This window comes from Acipenser ruthenus, chromosome 24 (genome assembly GCF_902713425.1).
Source record: "Acipenser ruthenus chromosome 24, fAciRut3.2 maternal haplotype, whole genome shotgun sequence".
Taxonomy (NCBI): Eukaryota; Metazoa; Chordata; class Actinopteri; order Acipenseriformes; family Acipenseridae; genus Acipenser; species Acipenser ruthenus.
The window spans coordinates 10,772,366-10,799,069 of record NC_081212.1 but is presented as its reverse complement, the minus strand read 5'-3'; the positions used below and the strand labels follow the sequence as shown (position 1 = coordinate 10,799,069).

Here is a 26,704-nt window from a genome sequence, read left to right as displayed (position 1 = left end):
ATGTTCTTATGAACTGCTGAATTTATCCTGAAATCATGTGAATCACTACAATTTAACACAGGTGAAGGCCACTTCACTTGGTGTGTGATTTTGAAGGCGATTGGTTACACCTGAGCTAATTTAGGATTGCTATTACAAGGGGGAGTGAACACTTATCCAACCAAGCTATTTCAGTTTTTATTTTTAATTAATTTTCTACAAATTTCTAGAATATTTTTTTCACTTGGGAGTTGTGGTGTAGGATGTGTAGTTGTTAAAAAAAAAAAAAAAATATATATATATATATATATATATATATATATATATATATATATATATATATATATATATATTAATGCATTTTAATTCCAGGCTATAAGGCAACAAAAAGGTGAACATTTTGAAACGGGGTGTAGACTTTCTATAGGCACTGTAAATGTTCAATGCTTCATGGTAAAAATTCATTTCATGGGAGAAAGTCATAGCACCTTGTATCCACCAGGTGTCACACTTCTTAACCCTTTATAGGAAGAAAGGGTTTAGAAGTGCAATTAATCCTGTCCTGTACAGTTATTTAATTCTGTATTTAATTATATCCTGATGTAACTATCAGTGACACTGTTATCTGCTCTGTTATTGAATGGTATTTTGTTATACTTGTACTTGCTTGAACCAAAGTCATTGTATTTTTATCTTGCTCTTAATTGTATTATTACTTGTACTGTGATTCTTGAAATGTATTTTTGTTTACGACTGTAAATCGCCCTGGATAAGGGCGTCTGCTAAAAAATAAATAATAATAATAATAATAATAATAATAATAATAATATTAATAATAATAAAGGAAAGCAACCATGGTCTCACTAGAAAAGCGTAGACTCAGTAGCGCAATTTGTCTTCCAATTTACATTCCTGTAATCACGCATTCTTGCCGCTACAAACAATGTATCACGGCTGGTTTTACCACGGAATCTTCCGATGTACTGCGAAATGAAACGAAAATCAGCAATTTTCCCCGCCTGGGTACCATCATTACTAATACTTTACAAATTTTGAATAAGGTTCATTTCTTTTTTCACACACCTGCTGGACTGCATACACTGTCTCCTATTTGGCGTAATGTTCACCTATAAACAGACTCACACCCCTTTGTTTACTCTTTTTGGTCTACAGCAATGTATATATTTTGGGTGATATCTTTAATGACACTGGCCTCCGCTCTTTTCAGGATTTACAAGAATACTCTCTTCCAGGCTTCTCTATCTTTTTATCCCTCAGGCTTCGTTCATCCCTCCGTGCTTAAGGGGTTCCCTGGGATGCTCCTTTGCGTCCTCATCCTTTGGTAGATATTTTCTGCAGCTCTCCTAGCTCGGGACTTGTATCATATATGCAGAATAAACTTGTAGCTTACAATGTCAAGACCCTTCCAATTACGCTCACCTGGGATAGAGAGTTAAGCAAGGTTGCTGTCACCCCTGTCTGGGACGGAATTGAGGTGTCCCTCAGTGTTTTAAATGATACCAGCAGAATAAAACTAGTAAAGGCAACAAAGATTCACTTCTGAAAGAATATTAAACAATTATTTCAAACACATAAAGGAGGCAGATACAGAACAATTTTATACAGACGTGGCTTTTTTTGTAAAACTGTCTAGATTTTAAATTTGGATCAGTTAATAAGTGACCAGTAGATGGCAGGAATGCTTTTTCAAATGCAGTCCAGCAATCCAGTTTATTCTTGGACATTAATAACACCGCTATTAAATTTCTGTGGTGTAATTATGTTTCCATTTCCAGTATGGTCCTTGTTAGTGTAACTGACATTTCCTTGTTCATTTGTATCAGTCTGAACCCCTTCTATACATTTCAGCTTCAGCCCTTGGGTTCCAATACAACTACAACTACAAAGTTAACAAAGGATTATTTTTGTTACATGTTACTGTTTGCATCATTTCACCCTCATTCCATTAAAAAAAATACATATTTTAAACTCCAGCAGTGTGCTTCTAAATGTGTTTCCAAAGGCTGTCCACATGAAGCACCCTGTAGTGGTATTTACCTCAACACCAATTAAAACAGCAACACAAGAGCTGCTCTGTTTTATATTTACCACATTACAGTGCAGACCATACATGACAAGGGAAATATAACAAAAATAAAGATTAACATTTTAAGAGTTTTTTTCTATATATTTGTCATTTTCTGTGACCTTAATGTTTTAAAATAATGATGGGTTTTGTTTGTTGTTTTTGTCATTTCCACATGCATGACATACCTTAATTAAAAATAAAAACTGAAATAGCTTGGTTGGATAAGTGCTCACCCCCCCCTCGTAATTTGCAATCCTAAATTTGCTCAGGTGTAACACTACCCCTTGTGATCTGGCAGGGATGCCAACCCCTGCTCTAGACCATCTATTTTGAAATGTGTTCTTGATATCTAATTTAGCAAGTTAGTTTTTTTCATATATGGATGGTTTGTATGTCCAGGTTCAATTAGTTTCTATTTTTCTGGTTTATTGCAGTGATTTAAGAATCTAAACAAATATATTTATTTTGTGAGTATTGTGTTTAAATGTATTTGAAGATTACAACCAATCAAAACTCAATATTCTACTTCGTTCTGTCACTGCTACCTTTCAGGGGGTTTCCATGAAAGTTTTTTTTTTAACTCGAGACATTAACAAGAGAAACATGTCTCGTGTAAAATGCTTTTTTGAGTTTCCATTTGCTCAGTTTATTTTACTCGAGTAAACTGGGTTTTTCACCCGACGTCATGCAAATGAAGGGGAAAGGTGGGGGTTGATATGTAAATTAGCTATGAGTAAAGAACTCGTGCTGTTTTTGAAGATTACTAGTGCCATTTTGTGAAAATGCAGTTTCCATGCGCAGAGAACTGGTACACAAGTGAATCTAAGCTGCTGTAAAAGCAAAATACCCTGTGTGTGCTTGGTTAATAATGTGCATTACTGCTCTTGACCAAACTGTTTTTCAATTTGAGGAGGCTGGTGCTGTCAGAGATGCTCTCCTTTGTTTTAAGTTGTGTTGGATTTAATGCTGTGTTAAATATTAATGATGCAAACAAATAAAACACAATCAAAACGTTCATTTGCAATTTTATTTGGCCAGTTCTGAGAGGGCATCAACAACTTGGATGTTGCGCTGTTTTGGGCGATCGAGCTGGCTTATGACATCCAGTTCACAAACTATATTTATTAAGATGGAGGGCAGATGCTTGTTGTCTTTGGACAAAAAAAAGACGGGAATTAATTCAGTTAAGCAGCTCACTTGCTCTTCGTGTTTAACTTTAGTGTCGTTTTAAGAGCAAGGGTATTCTCAGACAGCTGCTTTAATACTATAACAAATGCATAACACAGTTCGTGGTAAGTGGTTTCATACAGAACTGTAAACCCACAAGATATATACAACATGACAGACCAGACACAGTAAAAAACAATAATAAAAAAAAGGCCGCCCGCATTAGCATTAAGGTGAACTACTCTACTGCTAACCATAAAATCGCCCATCAGCCACTACTTTCTGCTGTCTTGGAATCCACAGTAACAACTGACCTGCTCCCTTGCAATATTTATAGTTAAGGATAAACACGCTCATTCACATTTACACGTGCAATGCGGGTTTCCATGTGAAACTGGGCGTGGTTTTCCTGTGTGTTTCGTCATTTACACGAGTAAATGAGATTTACCCTATCCCTCTCTTTGGTCGTTTTTTTTGGCCACAAACCTGATTTAATTCTCCCAAACGTGCATCGCCATTTCACGTGTAAATTGACCTGAATGGAAACCCCATGATTGATATTTTAATACATTTATATATTTCAGCTGGATAAACTGCAGGCTCTGGATTTTTTTCCCTCTGCTACTGGTGGTCAGGAACACTAAGGGGGGATTTGAGGCACAGCTGCTGACTGTGCCTCTGCTGTGTCAAGCTTGTGAGACAGCGGGGAGAGGGATCAGCACTTTAAAAGACTCTTTATGAGAGTCTTGTAAAAGGTAAGACTTTTCTGTTTTCTTAGAAAATTTAATTCAAACAAACCTAAAAGTGTTAAGATATGTTGTTTCTATGTACCATAACTCTGCAACAGTTTCATTACATAAACATATGTAGCACTGCTTTCAGATTGGTTTCATGACAGCCATTCATATTACACCAGGTCAACAATGAATGTATTAAACAGCATCGCATTTTTATCACACTTTCTATAATTTGCACATTACACCCCCCCCCCCCCCCCCTTTCAGCAATCACCGAACAAACCCCTACAATTACTGCAATTTGAAATAAATCTTAAATACATTCAAAACTATTTCGGGACAGTAATTCCGTTGTGAAACAAATCATAGGCCTAGTTAGTTATGTGCAACCAGACAAATTTCACCGAAACCCTCAAATTATTCTCATCTTCAACATGCAATTTGATTTAAACCTTAAAACAATTTAAAACTCTTTCGGTACAGTATAATGCCGCTGTGAAATCATTCTTATAGCTATTCTTACCTTCGATATACAAAACGAAAACTTTCGTTAAACAGTAAAATGCCATTGTGAAATCATTCATATAGCTCTCACTTTAACGTATTTTTAATATTTTATTCACATTTGACGACATGCCAAGCCTCGAAGAAACAATACGATACTGTCATACAATTCTGAAAAGAAAATGAATGAGATAATGAATTAAAATATAATTACCTAGCAATTTTCCAGATCACAAGCGGTAGTGTAATTAATGGCAGGGAAAATGGATGATTTTCGTTTCATTTCGTAGTACATTATTATTATTATTATTTATTTTTTAGCAGATGTCCTTATCCAGGGTGACTTACAATTGTTACAAGATATCACATTATTTTTACATACAATTACCCATTTATACAGTTGGGATTTTTACTGGAGCAATCTCGGTAAAGTACCTTGCTCAAGGGTACAGCAGCAGTGTCCCCCACCTGGGATTGAACCCACGAACCTCTGGTCAATTGTCTAGAGCCCCAACCACTAGTCCACACTGCTGCCCTTACATCTGAAAATTCCATGGTAAAAGCAGCCGAGATGCATTATTGGTAGTGGCAAGAATGCGTGCTCACAGGAACGTAAATTGGAAAACAAATTGCCCTACTGAGTCGACGCTTTCTAGTGAGACCAGGTTGAAAGAAAGTTGTATATTGATTTCAGACAGACATTCTTATTAAAAGACAAGCATCAGCTTTGTTTGTTTATACCAGGCTGGCAGGTCAGCACAGCAAGGAATCTAAACTATTCTCCAATGCAAATCTTTACAAACCTCTGTTACTAATATCTAGTCATTTGAAGCAGATCTAGAGAATGTTAAGGGGGAAGGAAGGAAGGGGGAAGACAAACTTAACATCACAGCACCTGAAGCCTCATAGTTTAAGACTTGAAAGGTCAGTTTACAAAGATCATTCAATTACAACTATGAATTTCTCACACACCCTTTATATACAGAGATACTGGAACACGTACAGGTACTCAAACTCAATGTCAATGAAATTCTTTATAAATAGCGAGGCTTGCCTTAGCAGCTACTGTATTATCACTCTAATGACAGCATACTAAAACAAAATACAAGCAAAGAGGCAATTTCATTCTGCAGATTGTTTATATCAATTATTCATAAACTGTATAAACTATGAATGTAGTAATAATGCAAATGTTGCAGCATGTATGGTTTGCAAACCTTTCATGTTTTACAGTATATTTATACAGCTCTACTATTGTGTGGCTGTCATAACAAGTATACATACAGCAATCTATCCATTAAGTAACGATAGGCATAGTATTTCAATCCCACTGCAATGAAGCAGGGCTCCAGTGTACAACAATCTTGGACTGTCTCAGTATTTAAACACTCAGCAAAGCAGAGTCATTCATTCAAATGGTGCAATAGCTTAGAGGCCATCCTAGTTAGATGAAGCACACATTGCTGCCACACCCAGGAAGATATTCTTAGTTTTAGTTTATTTTAAACAATTCACTTCTGTATCATATACTGTCCACACTAACATTGGTACAGTAATGCCATATATAGCTCAAATTGCATTTTTAAAAAATCATGTTATTGGCAGCTTTGTTTAATGTGTTTGGGTTCGTATCACACATTAGTGTTCAGAGAAAAAGCTTGACATATATTTCCAATGTGTCTCTTCTAAGTAGAATGACCCTGTAACTTTGTCCTAAATCCTCACAGCATGATGAGTGAGATTCATTTCCAATTCAGGGGCAGGAGTGGAGCTGAATCCCAGGGCTCTCCAGTTCATTCTGAAAGAATGGGTCTGTCTCCTTCAGTTTGACACGCTCCCCTTCTCAGTATCTCTGGACTCAGGCTAGCTCTCAGAGAGAGAGAGAGAGAGAGAGAGAGAGAGAGAAAGAAAAATCAGTCAGCTCTCCACACTCAAACAAGCAGGATGGAGAGGTGAGGGACTGGAAGGGAGGGAGTCTGGCTCCAGTGTATTTGCTGGTGTCTTTTTAGGGTATTTGACTGTCTGAAGCTATTCCCACATTCAGAACAGTGATACGGCTTCTCTCCAGTGTGAATTCGCTGGTGTGCTTTTAGGTTTCCTAACTGACTGAAGCTCTCCCCACATTCAGAACAGTGATATGGCTTCTCTCCAGTGTGAATTCGCTGGTGTGATTTTAGGCTTCCTAACTGACTGAAGCTCTCCCCACACTCAGAACAGTGATATGGCTTCTCTCCAGTGTGAATTCGCTGGTGTATTTTTAGGCTTCTTGACACACTGAAGCTCACCCCACATTCATTGCAGTGATATGGCTTCTCTCCAGTGTGAATTCGCTGATGTGTTTTTAGGCTTCCTGTCTCAATGAACCTTTTTCCACATTCAGAACAGTGATATGGCTTCTCTCCAGTGTGAATTCGCTGGTGTCTTTTTAGGCTTCCTAACTTACTGAAACTCTTCCCACATTTAGTACAGTGATATGGCTTCTCTCCAGTGTGAATTTGCTGGTGTGTTTTTAGGTTTCCTAACTTACTGAAGCTCTTCCCACATTCAGTACATTGATGTGCTATCTTCAGACGGCATATGTTTTTTGAATCCTTAAACAAGAAGTCAACAGACTCCTCTTTAATGTGGACAGGCTCCAGTTCAGTCTCTTCTTTAATGTGGACAGGCTCCAGTTCAGCCTCTTCTTTCATGTGGACAGGCTCCAGTTCAGTCTCTTCTTTCATGTGGACAAACTCCAGTTCAGTCTCTTCCTCTTTAATGTGGACAGGCTCCAGTTCAGTCTCTTCCTCTTTGATGTGGACAAGCTCCAGTTCAGTCTCTTCCTCTTTGATGTGGACAAGCTCCAGTTCAGTCTCTTCCTCTTTGATGTGGACAGGCTCCAGTTCAGTCTCTTCCTCTTTGATGTGGACAAGCTCCAGTTCAGTCTCTTGTTTAATGTGGACAGGCTCCAGTTCAGTCTCTTCCTCTTTGATGTGGACAGGCTCCAGTTCAGTCTCTTCCTCTTTGATGTGGACAAGCTCCAGTTCAGTCTCTTCCTCTTTGATGTGGACAGGCTCCAGTTCATGCATCTCCTGTTTAATGCAAATAGGTACCAATTCCAGAACCTCCTCCTGTTTAATGTAAACAGACTCCATCTTTGATCCTTGGATTTCACCAAGATAAGGCAGTCCTGAAAACAGAAAATGAAATTAAGTATTATCATCTGTTCTCTATTGGTGTGTTTACACTTACAACTCAGACCTGAACTGGCTTAGGTTCAATCAGATTCAAAGATTCTTATAATTTGAGCCCCTCGTTTACACAGACCTAGGCTGGTTTTGGCCCTGTATGCACGTGCATAGCCCATGAACTGCAGTGCGTGTCCGATGACATCATATCAACCACCCCTTGTGTGAAGACATTTCCCCTCCCAAAACACAGAGGCGGAAGTGTTTCAATCAACAGCAAGCCTGTCATTTGTGTCACTTGTGTGCTTCTACTTCAAGGTGGTCATTCTGTGCCAATTAAGATTTCATTTTGCCATCAGAAATGGAGCGGAGCATTGAAAACGTGCATTTCGGACATTTAAAGAAACAGGTGTTACTGTCTACATTTACACATCAGGCTGACAACTCTTCACATATGGAAATGTAAACAATAACTCCCATTTATTTCCTTACCCATGACAAGTATACCATGCACAGAGAGAATGAAGGCAGGTGGCAGAGCGTTCAGCTTTAGAGCCCCGCAGTTGTGGAATGATCTGACGCGGTTTGGAGGGAGGCACCATCTCTTGCTGCTTTTAACCCTTCCGCTCCAGTAAACATTCTACCTGTTTTAGGTCTGACTGACATAGCGTGACTTTCAGTTTGTTTATCAAGACAAATATCCACTGAAATATACCGTTCTAAACAGCTGAGAATCTGAAGTTTATTAAGGGAATAACGTTTTCACTCTACGATGAAATATACTCCAAGATTACCTAGTTTGAATGTAAAAAATAAGTTTCAAAATGTACTCAAATAAGTATTTTCTTTAGAAATGTCTCCATAACTTATTTAGTGATCTCTAAAAACTGTAAATGTATCAGTGGTAGCCACAACTCTCAGAAAGTAGGATCATACATAACTGTATAAACACTGTGTCTGTTTTTCATTTTACACCACCTTGTTTGATGGGTGTGTAATGTGAAGAAGTTTGCCATCAGATAGATCTGTCAACTCATCAACATTTTCAGTAAAATGTTTCTCTTGGCATGGTAAGCATTCCTGGTTATGTAAAGCAATTTAGTCTGTTCTCCGGTAATGCTGCACTTTAAAATCCTGGTATATACAGTTATCAAAATCGAAACATAAGAAAGTTTACAAATGAGAGGAGGCCATTCAGCCCATCTTGCTCGTTTGGTTGTTAGTAGCTTATTCATCCCAGAATCTCATCAAGCAGCTTCTTGAAGGATCCCAGGGTGTCAGCTTCAACAACATTACTGGGGAGTTGGTTCCAGACCCTCACAATTCTCTGTGTAAAAAAGTGCCTCCTATTTTCTGTTCTGAATGCCCCTTTATCTAATCTCCACTTGTGACCCCTGGTCCTTGTTTCTTTTTTCAGGTCAAAAAAGTCCCCTGGGTCAACATTGTCTATACCTTTTAGGATTATGAATACTTGAATCAGATCACTGTGTGAAACCTAAGATACTGAAAAGCTGCACCTCATAATAAAAGGTATTTCTATTGGCCCTGGGCTTCAGTGAAATGCATTTTAATTATAAAGTCATGTCATGTTTATCCGATGAATATTCCACTACAGTTAATATATTGTTCATTTAATTTTGGGTTTATAAACATGTTAGATGATTTAGTATGATTGCTGGTAATGTGATGTTCTGTAATGTGATATTTTGTGAAATTTTTAAGTTGCCCTGGATAAGGGTGTATGCTAATTAATAATAATAATAATAATAATAATAATAATAATAATAATAATAATAATAAAACTTTAGTGTCATTTTGAAAGTATATAAAACCAGCCCTGATTTGTTGTTTGAACCTTTAGAGATGTCAGTCATTTGGTAAGCAGCCAATGCTTGTTTAAAATGGTTTAAAATGGGCGTCTACCATCACCATTATGAGACCCATTATTGTGGTGTTCTGTTCCAACAAGAGGGGCACTACTTGTTCTGTGCAGCTTTATGTAGCTAAGACCTTGTGTTAAAAGTTCTCAATACCCTGACAGACCCTGTGTTAAAAGTTCTCAATACCCTGACAGACCTTGTGTTAAAAGTTCTCAATACCCTGACAGACCCTGTGTTAAAAGTTCTCAATACCCTGACAGACCTTGTGTTAAAAGTTCTCAATACCCTGACAGACCTTGTGTTAAAAGTTCTCAATACCCTGACAGACCTTGTGTTAAAAGTTCTCAATTCCCTCACAGACCTTGTGTTAAAAGTTCTCAAAACCCTCACAGACCCTGTGTGTTTTGGTTATAACTTCAACAATATTTACCTAATCTGAGCACAAAACGGCTCAAATTAAAAAAAAAAAAAAAAAGGAAACAATTGAAATGATAACTAAAAGCATAACACAACTTATGCATTATTTTTAGGCGAAAATGTGTTGAAAAATATTTTTTAAAAATCCATTTAATTTAATCTTTAAATTACACATACAGAATTTTTGCCTGTTGCTGTATCATTTTCAATATACAGCCATCTCTCTATTTTAGTAAACATCAGGGTGCAAAACATTACCACATCACCCCAATTTATCAAACATCGTCAATTCTTACCGTTTATTACAAATTAATATTTTTCATATTAACTACATGAAATGTTTCTAAATGAATAAAATAACAAATGCATGACATTTTAAATGAATTCAAAAAATATTTATAGCAGCACATGTTTTCATAACAGACTTAATATTTTCATCACTGGAAACTGTAAAACAACAGCAGATACAACACACAACTTCTCTTATATGGAAGATTTGATGTCTAAAACCATGATGAATTTAAATTCAAACAAAAAGAACAAATGATAGGAATACAATAAAATGTGTTTTTTATTATAGCACTAATCATTGCCACTGGTAGATTTCGAGATTTCTTTACTTGCTACAACTGTGTTGATGTGTTTTCTACAAGTGACATTTTAGAGAGGAGTCCTCCACTTCCACCTTATAGCCTATGAAAACCGTCCACCTACTATAGTGCCTGAACTAAGCGCAGGGGTTTATATAATATATATATATATATATATATATATATATTGTGAGCCAGCTCACAGGTTCACCAGCAGGAGGCGTTCATGGCAGGCTAGCAACAAGCCCACAGGTGTTGCAGATAACACAATGATAGACCTGTGGTCAGCATACTTGCCTGCCATGATGTCAAGAAGTTTATGGGTAAACAGGCTGCAGGTGTGGTTAGGTAGGGGATCAAGGTTCATACCATGGTTAATTCTCATTAGCCTTAATTGGCCCACACCTAAGCCTGTAACCGTCCAATTACCAGATGATCCAGCACCCTTTAAAAGAAAGCCTTCACAGCCAGTCAAGGTTGGCTTCCAACCAGTGAGCAGCGTGAGCTTATCTACAACCAAGACTGACCGGGAATATAAAACAGAAGCTAAAAAAACTGCCTTTGTGACTGAAACCTTCTTTCCTGGGTTGGCGCTGTTGGAAGGGAATACAGCAACGGGGAAAGAGACGCCGCTGGTTTTCACATGCTGGAGACAAGCTGAAGCCAACAAACAACCTGGTAAAACCCAGGAACCAATTAATTCAACTGGATGTGGTTAACTGTCCAGTCAGTTTACGTTGTTGTTTTTTTTTGTTATACAAATCCTGTTTGAACTGTTTATTTTCTTTACATCTCATCTCGCAACCAGGATGGTATTTTCTTTTGTGAAGTAAGAGAGCAAGTTTATTTTTTTTACTTTTGTGAAGTTTAATAAACAAACTTGGATTGGAAACTACTGTCTGCTTCGTCTGTGTACACCCACAAATATATAAATATATAAAGGGTTTTAATCGATTAATCACGCCTGTGGGTGTTGATCAATTAAAAAAACACTGATCGATTAATCTAGTCTACCCATGTGCTGTAGCAAAAAGCAGTGCCTGAGAAAGAAATCTATAAAGATGGCGGAGAGTAGTTCAAAAGACGATAGCAAACGGGTTACAGGGAGATATAACCAAAATTTTGACATAGCTCAGAACAGTGTTTTTCAGGTTATTAGGGGGGCGCCAAGACCTGACTGGAAAAAACTTCTTTTCTTTCTGACTTCCTTGCGATTGTAAAAGTTCCACAGTAAATGGCAGACTCGGTGGGTCTCCAGGATGATTGACTATCAACTGTCCAGCCAAGCAGGGATCACATTTAATCTGACCAGCCCCCTGTTAAATCTGACCAACCCCATCCACACAGCTGTGTCGTTTCAGACCTATCGTAGCTCAGCGCCTCTGTCGCCAGCCCGCCTTCATTTGAACGTGTAGCGGCGGCTTGTTTTAATATCAAATACATTTTGCTCACAAATAAAATAAAATTCTAATCTAGATTTGGATATAGTTTCAGTTTATAAATAGGGAGGGGGGCTTAGATTTTAAATTAACAGGATTTGCTGCATGCAGAATGTAGAAAACGAGCAAACGGGTGCAACATTTTATTAAACAAATCTTTAATACAATCTTAAATAAAGTTATAATAAAAAAAATAAGCTGGACAAACATTACAATTACTATTTGTAATTGCATTAACATTATTTAAAGACTAGTCACAGGTATACTGTAATAACACTAATAATAATAATTATAATAATAGTAAAATCTGTTTCATCTACAGGGCTTTGCTGTGACACAATTAAAAGGGCTTTTAAATCCTCCATGTCCTTACTTTCTCATTTAAAAGTGGAATGAAGAACGAGAAAATGAGAGCGCAGCATTAATAATTGGCTAGTTTTTTGTAATGGAGTTAATACAATCACGAATAGTGATTGTAACAAGTTGTAAGATTTGCTCTTTGGTGCTTTCATTTCTCATCTGTGTCGCAAGTAAGTTAATTTCTCTTTTAAACAATGCATTCTATTAGTTTAAATCTGTACCATGGCAGTACATTTACAGCTATAGCCTAAGTCTAAGTCTTAATTATGACATATTCAGTTAACTAAATTAAGCTAAAATAAATGACCTGTTAGTTTGAAGTTTACACGAAAAACAGGCCAACATATTCAACACAGTATTGGTTGTATGTCGTACCGTTGGTTGCCTGTTAACTGTTAGGTGTCATTAATAAATGCTTGCAAAAAATACCAAGTGTTACTTTTAGTTATCTTTCATTACAATTGCATATTATAGCAAACGGGTGTGATTATATATAAAAATTTCCCACAAGCATCTGCTCAGTTTAGAAAGCTGTTGCTTATTGGTGATGTCAAACAGCCTCAAGTCTCCTGATACCACAAACATTCAAAACTGTGCTCAAGAATTTGGAATGATGAGACTGCCATGACAACCATTCCGTTTACTATTGAGTGCATGATCAATCCCTTTGATGCTCCTCAAGATGGGTTGGTGTGTTTAAGTTCAGGTGGTTTTGCTACCAGCGAAAATTACACAAGATTTGCTGGCTGCTCAAGATAAAGGTGAAACTGCACTGACGGACTTCTTGAACCAGCGACTGCTTTCTGCTGACAAACTGAAAACATTCAGTGATCAAGTCAAACCAAAAACAAAAGCAACACTAGCTGGCAAAGAAGTGATTCTTCCAAGTGACAAGAAACTTTTCGCAAGACTTCTTGTACTAGGTCAAAGCAGAAAAACTGATCTCAGGGAAATGTTGCCTTACTCTTTGGGAGCAGTTTCCTACCCTCTTGCTAGTGCTGATGGTATTCTGTCAAAAACCAGCAAATCAGCTCTCTAATCTTTTGGAGTCCAAAGGTGGAGACTGCCTTCTTGATCATGTTCGAGAATGGTGCAATAATCTCTGATGGAATGGCTGTCATCCAAGCACTACGTGATGTTCCTTCCACATTTGGTGAGCTGGCAGACACCATTCTAGTCTACATGACTAAGCTTGTGACAGACCAGTATCCCAATCTGAGCATAAAAAAAATGTAGAACGGTCCGACCGAGCAGCTGCTGGCTCACAAACTAGGAGCAGCAAGGAGCAGAAAACCCCCAGTCAGTGGAAACAGTTTATGTCTGATGGCAACAATAAAGAAGCACTTTTGAAGTTCTTGTACAACATGTGAAGGGATGCAGATTTCAAAGCTCTAGGCCAGTGGTGCGCAAACTTTAAATGACGCGCCCCTTTATTATCATACATGTTGTTCCCCCCCCCCCGAACACCCCACACCACATCCCCACCCCCCCCACACCCCACACCCCCCCCCACACCCCCCAGATTCAGATTAATGACACATTTTTATAATTTAGCAGATGTATTTTAAAGGGAACTAACATCCTATTTTCTACTCTCTATCTGTATTTATTTATTTTACACTACTGATTTGTATAACTGCTTTTTAAAAGTAATGTATTAAATTAATTTAACTATTTTACTGCATGTAATTAAGGGGGTATTTTGTCACATCTTTTACTGTTTGTCCAAATTGTTTTGTATGTTATTAATTGTTATTTTTATATGTAAAGCACTTTGACTGATTGATTAATTGACTGCACAGTCAGGTTACCAGATTTCCACAGTGAAAAAAATGGATTTACTTTCTTTAATTAATTGAAGCTGTAGCAACTCTGAAGCAGTTAAAATAACTGTATGTGGGCAATGCCATTGTTACGGAAGTCACATTTGCACACAAAATGTAACTTTGTAACCACACACAGGCACTCCTTTAAAGAATTAAAGAAACTAACAGGGCGAGGAGATCTGTACATGTAAAAGTGTTCTGGGTGGAAAGTGTGGAGTGCTGCAATGGAGCGAACGAGAGCAAACAAAACCAAAGTGAAACTAAAAAGTAACTTAAGGATCAGTGAAGGCTACTGCCCAGCCTGACCTTAGGGTTTAGTGTTAGTGATTTGTGTTTTGTTTAATTATTGAAAACCTCTGGAATGTGATCAAGAGGAAGATGGATGGTCACAAGCCATCAAACAAAGCCGAGCTGCTTGAATTTTTGCGCCAGGAGTGGCATAAAGTCACCCAACATCAATGTGAAAGACTGGTGGAGAGCATGCCAAGACGCATGAAAGCTGTGCTTGAAAATCAGGGTTATTCCACCAAATATTGATTTCTGAACTCTTCCTAAGTTAAAACATTAGTATTGTGTTGTTTAAAAATGAATATGAACTTATTTTCTTTGCATTATTCGAGGTCTGACAACACTGCATCTTTTTTGTTATTTTGACCAGTTGTCATTTTCTGCAAATAAATGCTCTAAATGACAATATTTTTATTTGGAATTTGGGAGAAATGTCAGTAGTTTATAGAATAAAACAAAAATGTTCATTTTACCCAAACACATACCTATAAATAGAAAAACCAGAGAAACTGATAATTTTGCAGTAGTCTCTTAATTTTTTCCAGAGCTGTGTATATATATATATATATATATATATATATATATATATATATATAAATAATACACACACACACACACACACACACATTTTAATATCACAAAAATAAAATTATAATTACACTTGATTTCATTTGTATTATGTACACAATACACTTCACATAGGGGACACAGAGATAAGGTTTCAGTGAAAAAAAAACAACTGTCTGGTCATTCAGTCAGCAGGACTGACAAGATTAATAAACGTTGTATTATATTTAATATTTTTTAATGTTGATAATTATGAATACAATTAAAATATATCTCTAATGAGGTTCTCTTAACAATGTTGACTGTAGAAGGATCTTCTGTGTAAGAACACAGTATTCTCTGAAAGCTTTCTGAACTGCTGATAAATGACCACATAACCTGTCAGAGACAGAGAAACTAGAACGGAAAAGCGTTTTTAGATTTATTTTTTTAACACTGCGGCCAAACGTATTGCAAACACGCCCCTTTCCTCTTTCGTTGGCTGTGAACATCAGTGCAGACAAAAACAAAGTGAGACATGCTACAGGTAGTTCAAAACAGAGACAAAACAAATTATTAAATAAAAACATATAAAACTGGTAATACAAATAAATAAAATAAACTTCTTGAAGTGCGTCCTGAATGGTTATAATAACGCGTTGCAAATTGCAGTGAAACCCCAGTGCTTTGAATGAAGTGACTGAACTAACATGTTGTCACTCAGTTTAAAGACACGTATTTGGGTGATCTCACAGTAAATCAGTTAAAATTACACAACATTTCAAAGTAACCCTTGCATGTAGGTGTTTCAGCACATCACCACACACTGTCATTTTAACTAGCAGCACTGCATGATGCTGGACATTTTACCAAGGAGAGCGTTAACATGAACAGAAAATTGTAAGGTCAGCACATGACAGAAAACACTTTAATCCTGCGACAGGAATATAATGAGTTCTGGTTGTAAATCTCTCTCTCAACCTGTGAGGGCACCAAGTAGCAAAAGGGAAAGGCTTTGGACAGGTTGGCCTGACAATTCATTCCCTGGGTCGGGAAGTCAGTCAACCTGGAAAAAGACAAGACTCCGTTGCAGGAACGTATTGACCTGAAAGGTAAACGAGGTAGCAGCTGCAGTCAATAGAGTCAGCTGCAATCGTTTACCAAGGGGTCATGCATAATCGCATAAAAGGGGCCGGAGAATTGTAAATCTTTTCCTTCGCTTGAGTTTCAGAGAGATGAGGAAACTGGAAGGACCAGGAGATTTCCCCAAACTAAAAACCACTGCACTACCATCACGATTAACATTGTTATCAGCACTTGTTTCACCAATAGCACGTATTATATTGTACTTCACAAGCACTGAGAGCACTCACTTTGGACCTGTGATCGTGTGTGTGTCTAATTGCGTGTGTATCATACTGTGCTTACTGTTTGCGGGACTGCAACCCTTTTTTTCATTACTGTGCAATACATATTGTTGTGTATCGCCAGCGCTTTATTATTTACTGGCTGGTCATCAGACTATTGGATTTATAAGCATTAAACAAACCATTTCACCCGAACTTTGTTGTCTGTGTGTTCTTGGAATTACTGCATCCGCACCGCACCTGCTATACATCTGCTACCAATTACCACAAATCCCCATTAAAATTTTTTTTATCTTGCTCTTATTGTATTACTTATACTGTAACACTTGAAATGTATTTGCTTACGATTGTAAGTCGCCCTGGATAAGGGCGTCTGCTAAGAAATAAATAATAATAATAATAAAATGAGCTACACGATTGTTTGGTCTTGTGATCTGTTTATATGGTTTCATGACAATGTGCTAGCGTGCCCTTTAGTGCTTACAATTAATATTGTGCATGATAAAAAATGCGATTACTTTGCAGTCTCATCCATAACGTTCACATCCAGAACACTTACTATTAACCCTTTGCGGTCCTATGTTGGACCTGGTCCGACATTGCAATTATTCCTATCCGGTCCAATGTTGGACCCTGTCCGACATCATCAAAAAAACGCAAAAAACGGGTTTCTAGTCGTTTTTTCTCCGGAAAAAGCCGAGAAAACCATTCAATGGCCGAGTGGGAGCGACAGGAGTCAAGACAAGCTGGAAAAAAAAAGGGCGTATCTCATGAATAGTCATACTTGCCCCTGGCATCAGATAACGGCGGCCATTAGGAAACAAGCTGGCTATCACGGACAATAGAATATCAGACTTTTGCAGAGCTTTTTTCAGATGTTATAGTAATAAAATAATGACTTGGATCGCATTATTGAGGTGTTTGGTGAAAAAACAAGTGATCAGAAGATGACTGATCGGTATGTACGACCATTATTATTATTATTATTATAATTATTATTATTTATTTATTAGCATATGTGAAAGCTATAGGGAACGAAAGGGTGGGGCGGGGCTGGAGATGCCTAGTGAGTGCTTTGTTGATATGCAGGGCCTTTTAAACCCGTTTGACTGTGAAAAAAAATACTTTTAAACAGCGTGTCTAAAATTAACTGCGCTTCTGAAAATAAATTGGACCCGACGTGCCTGACACGCACTTAATAAATGGACTGCAAAGGGTTAAGTAAGGGTCAACATTTTTATTCAATAACATACATTTTAAAAAGTTAGCTTTGCAAAGAATCTTTTATAAAAACTTTACCAAGTGTTAAGGATGTGACATTTGGTTTTATTTAACCCTTTCACGCATAGAGGTCACTACAGTGGACAGCTATTTTTAAGTGATTATCTCCTATAGAAACTCTGTTTTGACATCGATAATGCATGGTACCCTCTTCAGTGGACGTCTACCAAAATTAAAACGCCTGCCATCTAGTGGCATTTGATAGGTACTACAAAAAACATAAAGGTGACAGTACAAGTACAATCAGCACTGAGCACCTCAGGGATTTCTGTAAAATCCTTTTACACAAAAAGAGCAGAGCAGGAAAAAAAATATATATTCAAAGAAAGTAATGTTTAGGGAATAATATGGTATATGTTTTGTTCAAATAGTCACTATTTTTTTCACAGTTTATGTTAAACCATATGTCCACTTAAGTGGATGTCATGCAATATTAAGATTCATATTGGACATTAGGTCTATGTTGTTCTATAGGCCTATGCTAAATATTTTTTGTCCTATAAGAGCTATATATTGCAGTGTGGTCCACAAATAGGCTCATTTGGATCATTTTATCTTCTCAATGTTTTTTAATTGAAAATGAATTTTCTGAATAATTATTATTAGCAGCAGCTGTGTGGTAGTCAGGGGTTTCGCTGTCGCTCGTCACTCTCGTAATTTGCGAATGTTTTTTGAAAGTGACGACAAAAAAAAAAAGTGGAATCGTCACTAGTGACGATCGTTTCTGTTTGTACTATAAAAAAAAATCCCTTTTGTTAAAGTCACACACAACGTCTCGTTCTTCAAAAGAAGGGATCGCTAAACCATAGAGTCACTGCTGCTGATCAGATCAGCGCCTCAGCCTCTCGATTCATTGACTCTGCAACGTTCTCATCCCGTGGTAGGCGACGTAAATGCAGTCAGCCATTCAGCGCCTCAGTTTCATGTCGCGTGTCAGTTACCATGGTAACCCAGACCGCTTTATGAGGCTGTGCTCGGTGCTGCTGTAGCTTTCAGCCTCGCATTATTCTTTGCAACCTGACAGCTTCTACCGCTGCGCTTTCATGACTACAGAGAGTTCTGCTCAAACCTTTGCATCCGCAGTGTTCGCGCCATTGCGCCAATGTCCCGCTGAAATTCTCTTAACGCGCTCGTGTGTCCCCCTTCCCTGACCAGACGCAATCAATACCAATACGCAGTAAATGAATGTATGTTGTATTACCATGACATGTCTGGCGACAGGCTAATCTTTTTTACTTGTTTGTTTATACTTGCGTTTTCATAATTAAACTCTCGTGCCTTTATTCTCGAGTCCAGTAGAAAGCGCTCACACATCCGCCCTGGTTACAGGCAGTTTCACAGTAAAGCATGGACAACAACATCAGGCTTGTTAATAACAACATGGCCCGGCGCAAATATAACCTCGTATCCCTGTTACACCCGACCATTACTTCTGGAAGAATAAATAATAAGCTTCGGCAGTGACTGTTGAAATATTATTATTATAGTTGTGCTTAAAAATACTGTGTGCAGAAGACTTGTGAAACGAAAACACATTAACTAAAAAAAAAAAAAAAGTAGCCTACGGTAACGTTATAAAATATGTGAAATGTGTCTTTTCTATGACCAAAAATGCTAAAATTCAGGGCCAAAATTATTCCGTATGTGTGAAGCACCAACTGTCTCTTGACCATTTCGCCAGTAGGCCTATAACGAGCACCATAAAATGATATATATATATATATATATACAGTGTATGTGGTTTTATACGGCACTGTATATATGCCTACAATACATCTTGCATTGAGGTAGAAAGTGAAGACTTGGATTCGGAACACCAGACAAAAAAGAACAAACAAAGCTCACAAGCGTCAGATAACAGAAAAAGAAAACAAGCAGCAAAGTTTCAGCCTTATTGCAAAACTCTGTTTCCATGGGTTGTATATAATATTCTAACACTGTTTTTTTTCTTTTTATTATAAAAAGACATACATGGTATAAGTTATTCATAATGCATTCTGTGTCTGTATGTAACTTTTCAGGGCAAATAAATCTGGTTCTTGAATTTTAATGTTCTAAAACTTTACAGCTGTAAATTACCGATTTATTTAAACTGTAGAGCATTATTAAAATGGTTTAATTAAATAATTGTTTTGGTCAATACAGTGATTTAACACCCTTGAAAACTTGAGCTGTGCGCCAGTAGTGACTATTGAATATCTGGAGTGACTAATGTTTTTAGAAAGTATTAGTCACTAGTGACTACAAAAATCTAGAACCCCGGGGAAACCCTGGTGGTAGTAGTAGCAGTTTTATTAGTAGTAATGTCGGTGTTCGCGCTAGGCCGCGCCATTGCCCCCCTGAAATAAATGTCCCGCTGAATTTCTCTTAACGTGCCCGTATGTCCCCCTTCCCAGACGAGACGCAATACCAATACGCAGTATATTAAAGCATTTTGTATTATCATGACATGTCTGACGACAGGCTGAACTTTTGTACTTGTTTGTTTACACTTGCATTTTCATAATTAAACTCCCGTGCCATTATTCTCCAGTCCAGTAGAATGCGCTCACACATCCGCCCTGGTTACAGTCAGTTTCACAGTAAAGCCTGGACAACAACATCAGGCTTGTTAACAACATGGCCCGGTGCAAATATAACCTTGTATCCCTATTACACTCGACAATTACTTCTGGAAGAATAAGTAATCAGCTTCGGCAGTGACTGTTGAAATGTAGGCTATTATATTTGCGCTTAAAAATACTGTGAAATTAATCTATTTTCTAGACAAAATATCTGTCTGATGTTTGGAGATATGCTAGATATGGAGTGATCTAGCAAGTGAATGGGAGAAATTTGAACTTGTGCGTACTGCAGTACAGTTTATAGACGAAGTGCAGTAGATTTGTGAAACGAAAACCGCATCGATTTAAAAAAAAAAAAAACTACGGTAACGTTATAAAATATGTGAAATGCGTCTTTTCTATGACAAAAAATGCTAAAATTATGTCCCAAAATAATTCAGTATGTGTTAAGCACCAACTGTCTCTTGGCCATTTCGCCAGTAGGCCTAACGGCATGATTTAAAAAAAATAAATAAATCACTGTACCACTGTATGTGATTTTATACAGCACTGTATGTAATACATCTTGCATTGAGATAACACCACTGGAATCGAAATAAAAGAAATCATACAGTTTACGTGCAGTCACGGTTTTGGTAAGTAGCATTTTCAAAACCATATCATTATGTGCAGTATTAAATATAGCAAATCCACAAAACCAACGAAATACAGACGTGCTCAAATTTGTTGGTACCCTTACAGCTCACTGAAATAATGCTTCATTCCTCCTGAAAAGTGATGAAATTAAAAGCTATTTTATCATGTATACTTGCATGCCTTTGGTATGTCATAGAATAAAGCAAAGAAGCTGTGAAAAGAGATGAATTATTGCTTATTCTACAAAGATACTCCACTTTTGAAAGAAAAACATAAAAAAGCCAGACTGGAATTTGCTAAAATGCATATTGACAAGCCACAATCCTTCTGGGGGAATGTCCTTTGGACAGATGAGTCAAAACTAGAGCTTTTTGGCAAGTCACATCAGCTCTATGTTCACAGACGAAAAAATGAAGCTTTCAAAGAAAAGAACACCATACCTACAGTGAAACATGGAGGAGGCTCGGTTATGTTTTGGGGCTGCTTTGCTGCGCCTGGCACAGGGTGCCTTGAATCTGTGCAGGGCACAATGAAATCTCAAGACTATCAAGGCATTCTGGAGCGAAACGTACTGCCCAGTGTCAGAAAGCTCTGTCTCAGTCGCAGGTCATGGGTCCTCCAACAGGATAATGACCCAAAACACACAGCTAAAAGCACCCAAGAATGGATAAGAACAAAACATTGGACTATTCTGAAGTGGCCTTCTATGAGTCCTGATCTGAATCCTATCGAACATCTATGGAAAGAGCTGAAACTTGCAGTCTGGAGAAGGCACCCATCAAACCTGAGACAGCTGGAGCAGTTTGCTCAGGAAGAGTGGGCCAAACTACCTGTTAACAGGTGCAGAAGTCTCATTGAGAGCTACAGAAAACGTTTGATTGCAGTGATTGCCTCTAAAGGTTGTGCAACAAAATATTAGGTTAGCGGTCCCATCATTTTTGTCCATGCCATTTTCATTTGTTTTCTTATTTACAATATTATGTTGAATAAAAAATCAAAAGCAAAGTCTGATTTCTATTAAATATGGAATAAACAATGGCGGATGCCAATTACTTTTGTCAGTTTCAAGTTATTTCAGAGAAAATTGTGCATTCTTCGTTTTTTGTGGAGGGGTACCAACAAATTTGAGCACGTCTGTATATATTGTATATTTGACATTTAATTGTTAGTGTTCTGTGTAACACGGGCCATCGTTTAACCTTGAAAAAAATTCAATACAGTACCTGAAGCAGATACGTGTTTATCATATCAACAACATCAACATGTGTTGTAAAAATAAAGCAAACATTGCTTTGAAAACTGTTCAAAATATTTACTTGGTGCTAAGAATGAAAAATGTTAAAAAAAAAAAAAAAGCTGCCATATGGCAAAATAAAGGGGCAGCTGGAAGGTAAGAATTTACCAGTCAGTACAATGGCATTTAAAATGACTATTAAACTGTATCTGTCGGTAATGTGGTTTCTTCTAATGCAGCGGTTTTCAAACTGGGGTACGCGAGAAAAATTCTGAAATGGCAGACAACGCATTTTACTTAGTACCACTTCCCAATCTATTGCAAACTTTTATCATGTACTCAACGTTTAATCGCCAACACCAGACTGCTGTGCTGTAACAGAGCGTTCAGTGCACACATGGCTAATTTACATATTAAATATGTACGTTATAAATAAACCCTGTTTAAATGTCATATAAACAGTTTGGCGGTTACTGCAGTCTGTCTTTGGGATAAAAAAAAAAATACATATGTAAAAAAACTAAAAGCCTAGTCTTTAACTCATTTTATTTCCTGTGTGCGTTCATGCCTGCAAATTGAGATTATATATATCTATATATATATATAGATATATAGATATATATATTTTCAATGACCCAATTAAATTTTATTGTAACTTAAGTACTATTGGTTAATTTCAAAATACTGTACATAATGTATGGCCAATCAGAAACCGAAGTATTGCCATGCGGTCTAATTTGACAAGCCGTTACGTCTGGTGTGAGAGTTTTTAGTTTTCAATCCAGTGAACAAATATGGATTGTTGGCTCAATACTAGTACATTACTAGCAAAGGGCGATCAAGACGAAATACCGACAGAGATTAAAAACGCCCAAAATGTCTTGCGACTGAAGCTCTCTCCAGTTTCACTGCCATCAATCAGTGATTTGTGTGGTAACAAGCAGGGACATCCATCACACTGATACTAGGTAAGCATTTTATTATTGTTTTTTAATTAGCATCAGTACTGTACGTTTTAGTCACCAAGAATTTAAAAATGCCAATAATATGTTTTTGTAATGAGGTCAGCTGTAGAGATGCGTGGACAGTGAACCTTTCTTTGCCTTCTTTTCTGTAATTTTATTATCAATAAAAATACATGATTGCCATTTGCTATCACTTAATAGTCCTATGTCATTTCTGAGTGATTGGGGCTAGCACGAAGACTTCATTGATTTTAATTAATTAGTAATTACAATAAAATAATATCGACGTTTCCAACAACTAGAAACCTGTTTGAGGGACTATTTTATCCAAAAGTAAATATATTTTTTTCCATTATAATACTGTAACTTTTATAAATGTATCCATCACACACGCCAAGGCTTGTGCATTTTGTTGTATCGTTATTGTACAGACCTTTTTTTCTGTTTTAATTTTATTATGACTGTATCTCAGTCTGGGAGCTCCCGTCTACGGTCGGCTGTGGAATAGCCTGGATTCGAACCGACGACGTCCAGGCTATAGAGCGCATCCTGCACTCTAGCGAGTGCTTTTACTGGATGTGCCACTCGAACCTCTTACAGTTGCTTTTTTAACAGTAACTTTAAATGGCTGTAAAGAAAAGGCACAAACAAAGAAATAATAATACAGCCTGCATAAACATACATCATTTAGTACAAATACAGGAAGATGGCCATGTTTTCATGGCTATGGTCACTTTATCATGGAATTGCCCTGATACTATTGTTACTTATTAAAAACAAGGTTAACTGTTTAGAATGTTACTACCAGTATTGATTTGAGGCACCTCTGTGTGCACAGCAATAACTTGCATAGTATTGATTTGATGCACCTCTGTGTGCAGAGCAATAACTTGCATAGTATTGAGTTGATGCACTTCTGTGTGCAGAGCAATAACTTGCATAGTATTGAGTTGAGGCACCTCTGTGTGCGGAGCAATAACTTGCATAGTATTGATTTGAGGTACCTCTGTGCAGAGCAATAAGTTGCATAGTATTGATTTGAGGCACCTCTGTGTGCGGAGCAATAACTTGCATAGTATTGGGTTGATGCACCTCTGTGTGCAGAGCAATAACTTGCATAGTATTGATTTGAGGCACCTCTGTGTGCGGAGCAATAACTTGCATAGTATTGAGTTGAGGCACCTCTGTGTGCGGAGCAATAACTTGCATAGTATTGATTTGAGGCACCTCTGTGTGCAGAGCAATAACTTGCATAGTATTGATTTGAGGCACCTCTGTGTGCAGAGCAATAACTTGCATGCTCTGACACTCAGTTACAATGAGACAATACAAGCAACACATTAACTGCTCTGACACACTCAGTTACAATTAGACAATATAAGCTGAGTATGAAGCTGATTTAAAAGTGGAATGAAAGAGAGAGATAAACTTACTTCAGGTATTGTCAGTGGGATCTGCAGCACGGCTCTAGTGCTCTAGTCACTCGCTCTGACCGTCTCGTCAGTGAATGTGTCCTTTCTTCTCTTCAGATGAGAGCCGTTAGCATACACTCCACCTCTGAAAATGTGTTAGTTTAGTTCAAGGAGTACAGAGTTGTTTTTATAATCCATATATTACTTGCTTCAGTTCACTTAAACAGATGTATACATTACTATAACACAGTTTAAGTTACTGTGAAAGAAGCCGTTCAAGGGGAGGGGCCAATTTCATCCCCCAGGTGACCAAGGAAGTGCAACACTATCTGAAAGCAAGGCTTGCAAACCCATATTAACTTTAGCCTTGTGTAGTACAAGATATACTGTATCCAAATAAAAATACATGGTTACTATAAAAACGTGTTCCTTTCATGTAGCATTACCACAGCAGGAGCTTGGAACTGAGGTCCCCTCAGTGTTTTAAATGATACCAGCAGAGTAAAACTAGTAAAGGCAACAAAGATACACTTCATTGAAAGTATATTTTAAAATGGTTTCAAACACATTAAAAAGGTTAGAAAGCCATTTTACTATGCGTGTTCAGGTAAGTATGAAACAATGGTGTATGCACAGTATTCACGTTTTGGAAAGCGCTCCTATTACAATCATTACGGTACACTTAACGCAGCCAGTGAAATTATAAATATTTGATACTGGAAAATATATTTTATCATCATCTTCTTTTTTTTTTTTTTTAGTTATCAACCTCCGCTTCTGAATTCATATTCCCGACTGTTAGGCTCTATAACTTCCACGCTGTCTCATGAATAGAAAAAAACATGCACGACAAAAAATAGTCACACCGGCAAAGACAATGGGTGCGTTCACGAATATCATTCTGCGCATAATCTGACCAATTTAGACAACGATCGTCTAAGAATGATCTCTGTGAACTCACACTCTATATTTACCCGCTATATTTTTTCAAAACAAGCTCAACTTGTCAGCACTGTTTGTGTCTGTGGAACGAGACTGCAACTCGTGGCATGTGAATAAAAACAAACGCGCTGGCACCGCCACGCCGCTTCAGAAATACAAAACACACACATAAAACAATGCGCGCCTACCTCACAACAACCCGGTCCTTTCAAAGTAATACAATATAGCAGCGTTCTGTAGTTTTAAATCTTTACAGCTCAATAAAGACTCGCTTACCTCCTATCTCCTCTCCTCAACGGGTCTGCCTTCCACAGCCGAACGAGGGATATACCAATAACAAAATACAAACTGGTCCGGTCGGTTTGGCAAATTGAATTATGATATCAGAGATCTTTTAATTAAAAATGAACATTACTTTCAACTGTAACATTGTAAACAAGCTGTTTGTAGTTCTAGTTTTTCCAGTGAATGCAATTTTATTTCAGGCACCCCCTCGACCATGCCGGAGTTGGTAGAACCCTTCATCAACCGGGACTCTGTGACTGACAGCAGAATCGCCGACGCTGCGTGTTTTTCGCTGATATATAATCTGAGTTTTGTGTACCGATATTGATATTTCCCGCCCTCGTCTTCAGAACGAGATGTTCAAACACAAACGGTATAACCCTGATAATGTTTTTTTTTTTTTAAGTATATAAGTACACATGGGCGCAGTTTCAACTTTCATAGCTTTCTTTTCGCTCGTTTTGGAAGGTTCTCTGTGTGTGAACTTGTTTTTGGTAAACAGAACACAGGTTAGCAGAAAGGTCATTCTTTACGAGTAAACTGCCAGGCAGTAACCTCTGCTATTTCTACCACATGCTGTTATTTAGTTTCTCTTAAAACTGTATTAGTTTATCCTATTCTTTGTACGGGATAGTATTCCTCCCTGCTGTCCAGTGGCACAGATTTAGAATCTTCCTCAGACTGCGCTGCGAACTAAACAACGCAACAGACCCGCCTCCACAGCAGCAGAAGAGACATCAGGCAATGAGACACGCCAAGGAGTACGCTGCTCTGTGAGACTCGAGGGGCCGCATTATCAAAGCGTTTCCTCCAGGCTTTAATTAACTTCTATTTATTTTAAAAAGGACAAAACATGTTAATAGTACACAAAGAAACACAAAACGCATGGAGAGTGCTGAAGAGGACTTGAAATACGTATTACTTAGTCGTTTGGTTCTAGTTTTGTAAAATGAACAGGTGGTTTTAAAAACAGGCATTAATTAAGGACTGGGTAAAAGCTTTGAAAAGATAGCACTCATAAGAACATAA

General features: G+C 37.6%; 1 protein-coding gene across 2 annotated transcripts; it reads right to left on the bottom strand.

Annotated features, from left to right (window-relative positions):
* Nucleotides 1-4,257: 4,257 nt before the first annotated feature.
* Nucleotides 4,258-26,434, bottom strand: LOC117429392 (zinc finger protein 664-like). 2 transcript variants are annotated; one of them, XM_058998367.1, is made up of 3 exons: nucleotides 25,667-26,434; nucleotides 24,470-24,593; nucleotides 4,258-7,645 (listed from the first exon to the last, which is right to left on the bottom strand). In XM_058998367.1, the coding sequence occupies exon 3, from the start codon at nucleotides 7,608-7,610 to the stop codon at nucleotides 6,408-6,410; it is 1,203 nt and encodes a 400-aa protein (XP_058854350.1). In that variant the 5' UTR covers nucleotides 7,611-7,645; nucleotides 24,470-24,593; nucleotides 25,667-26,434; the 3' UTR covers nucleotides 4,258-6,407. The 2 variants fall into 2 exon arrangements, with proteins under 2 accessions (XP_058854350.1, XP_058854351.1); XM_058998368.1 differs by lacking the exon at nucleotides 25,667-26,434 and adding an exon at nucleotides 25,579-25,656.
* Nucleotides 26,435-26,704: the final 270 nt, after the last annotated feature.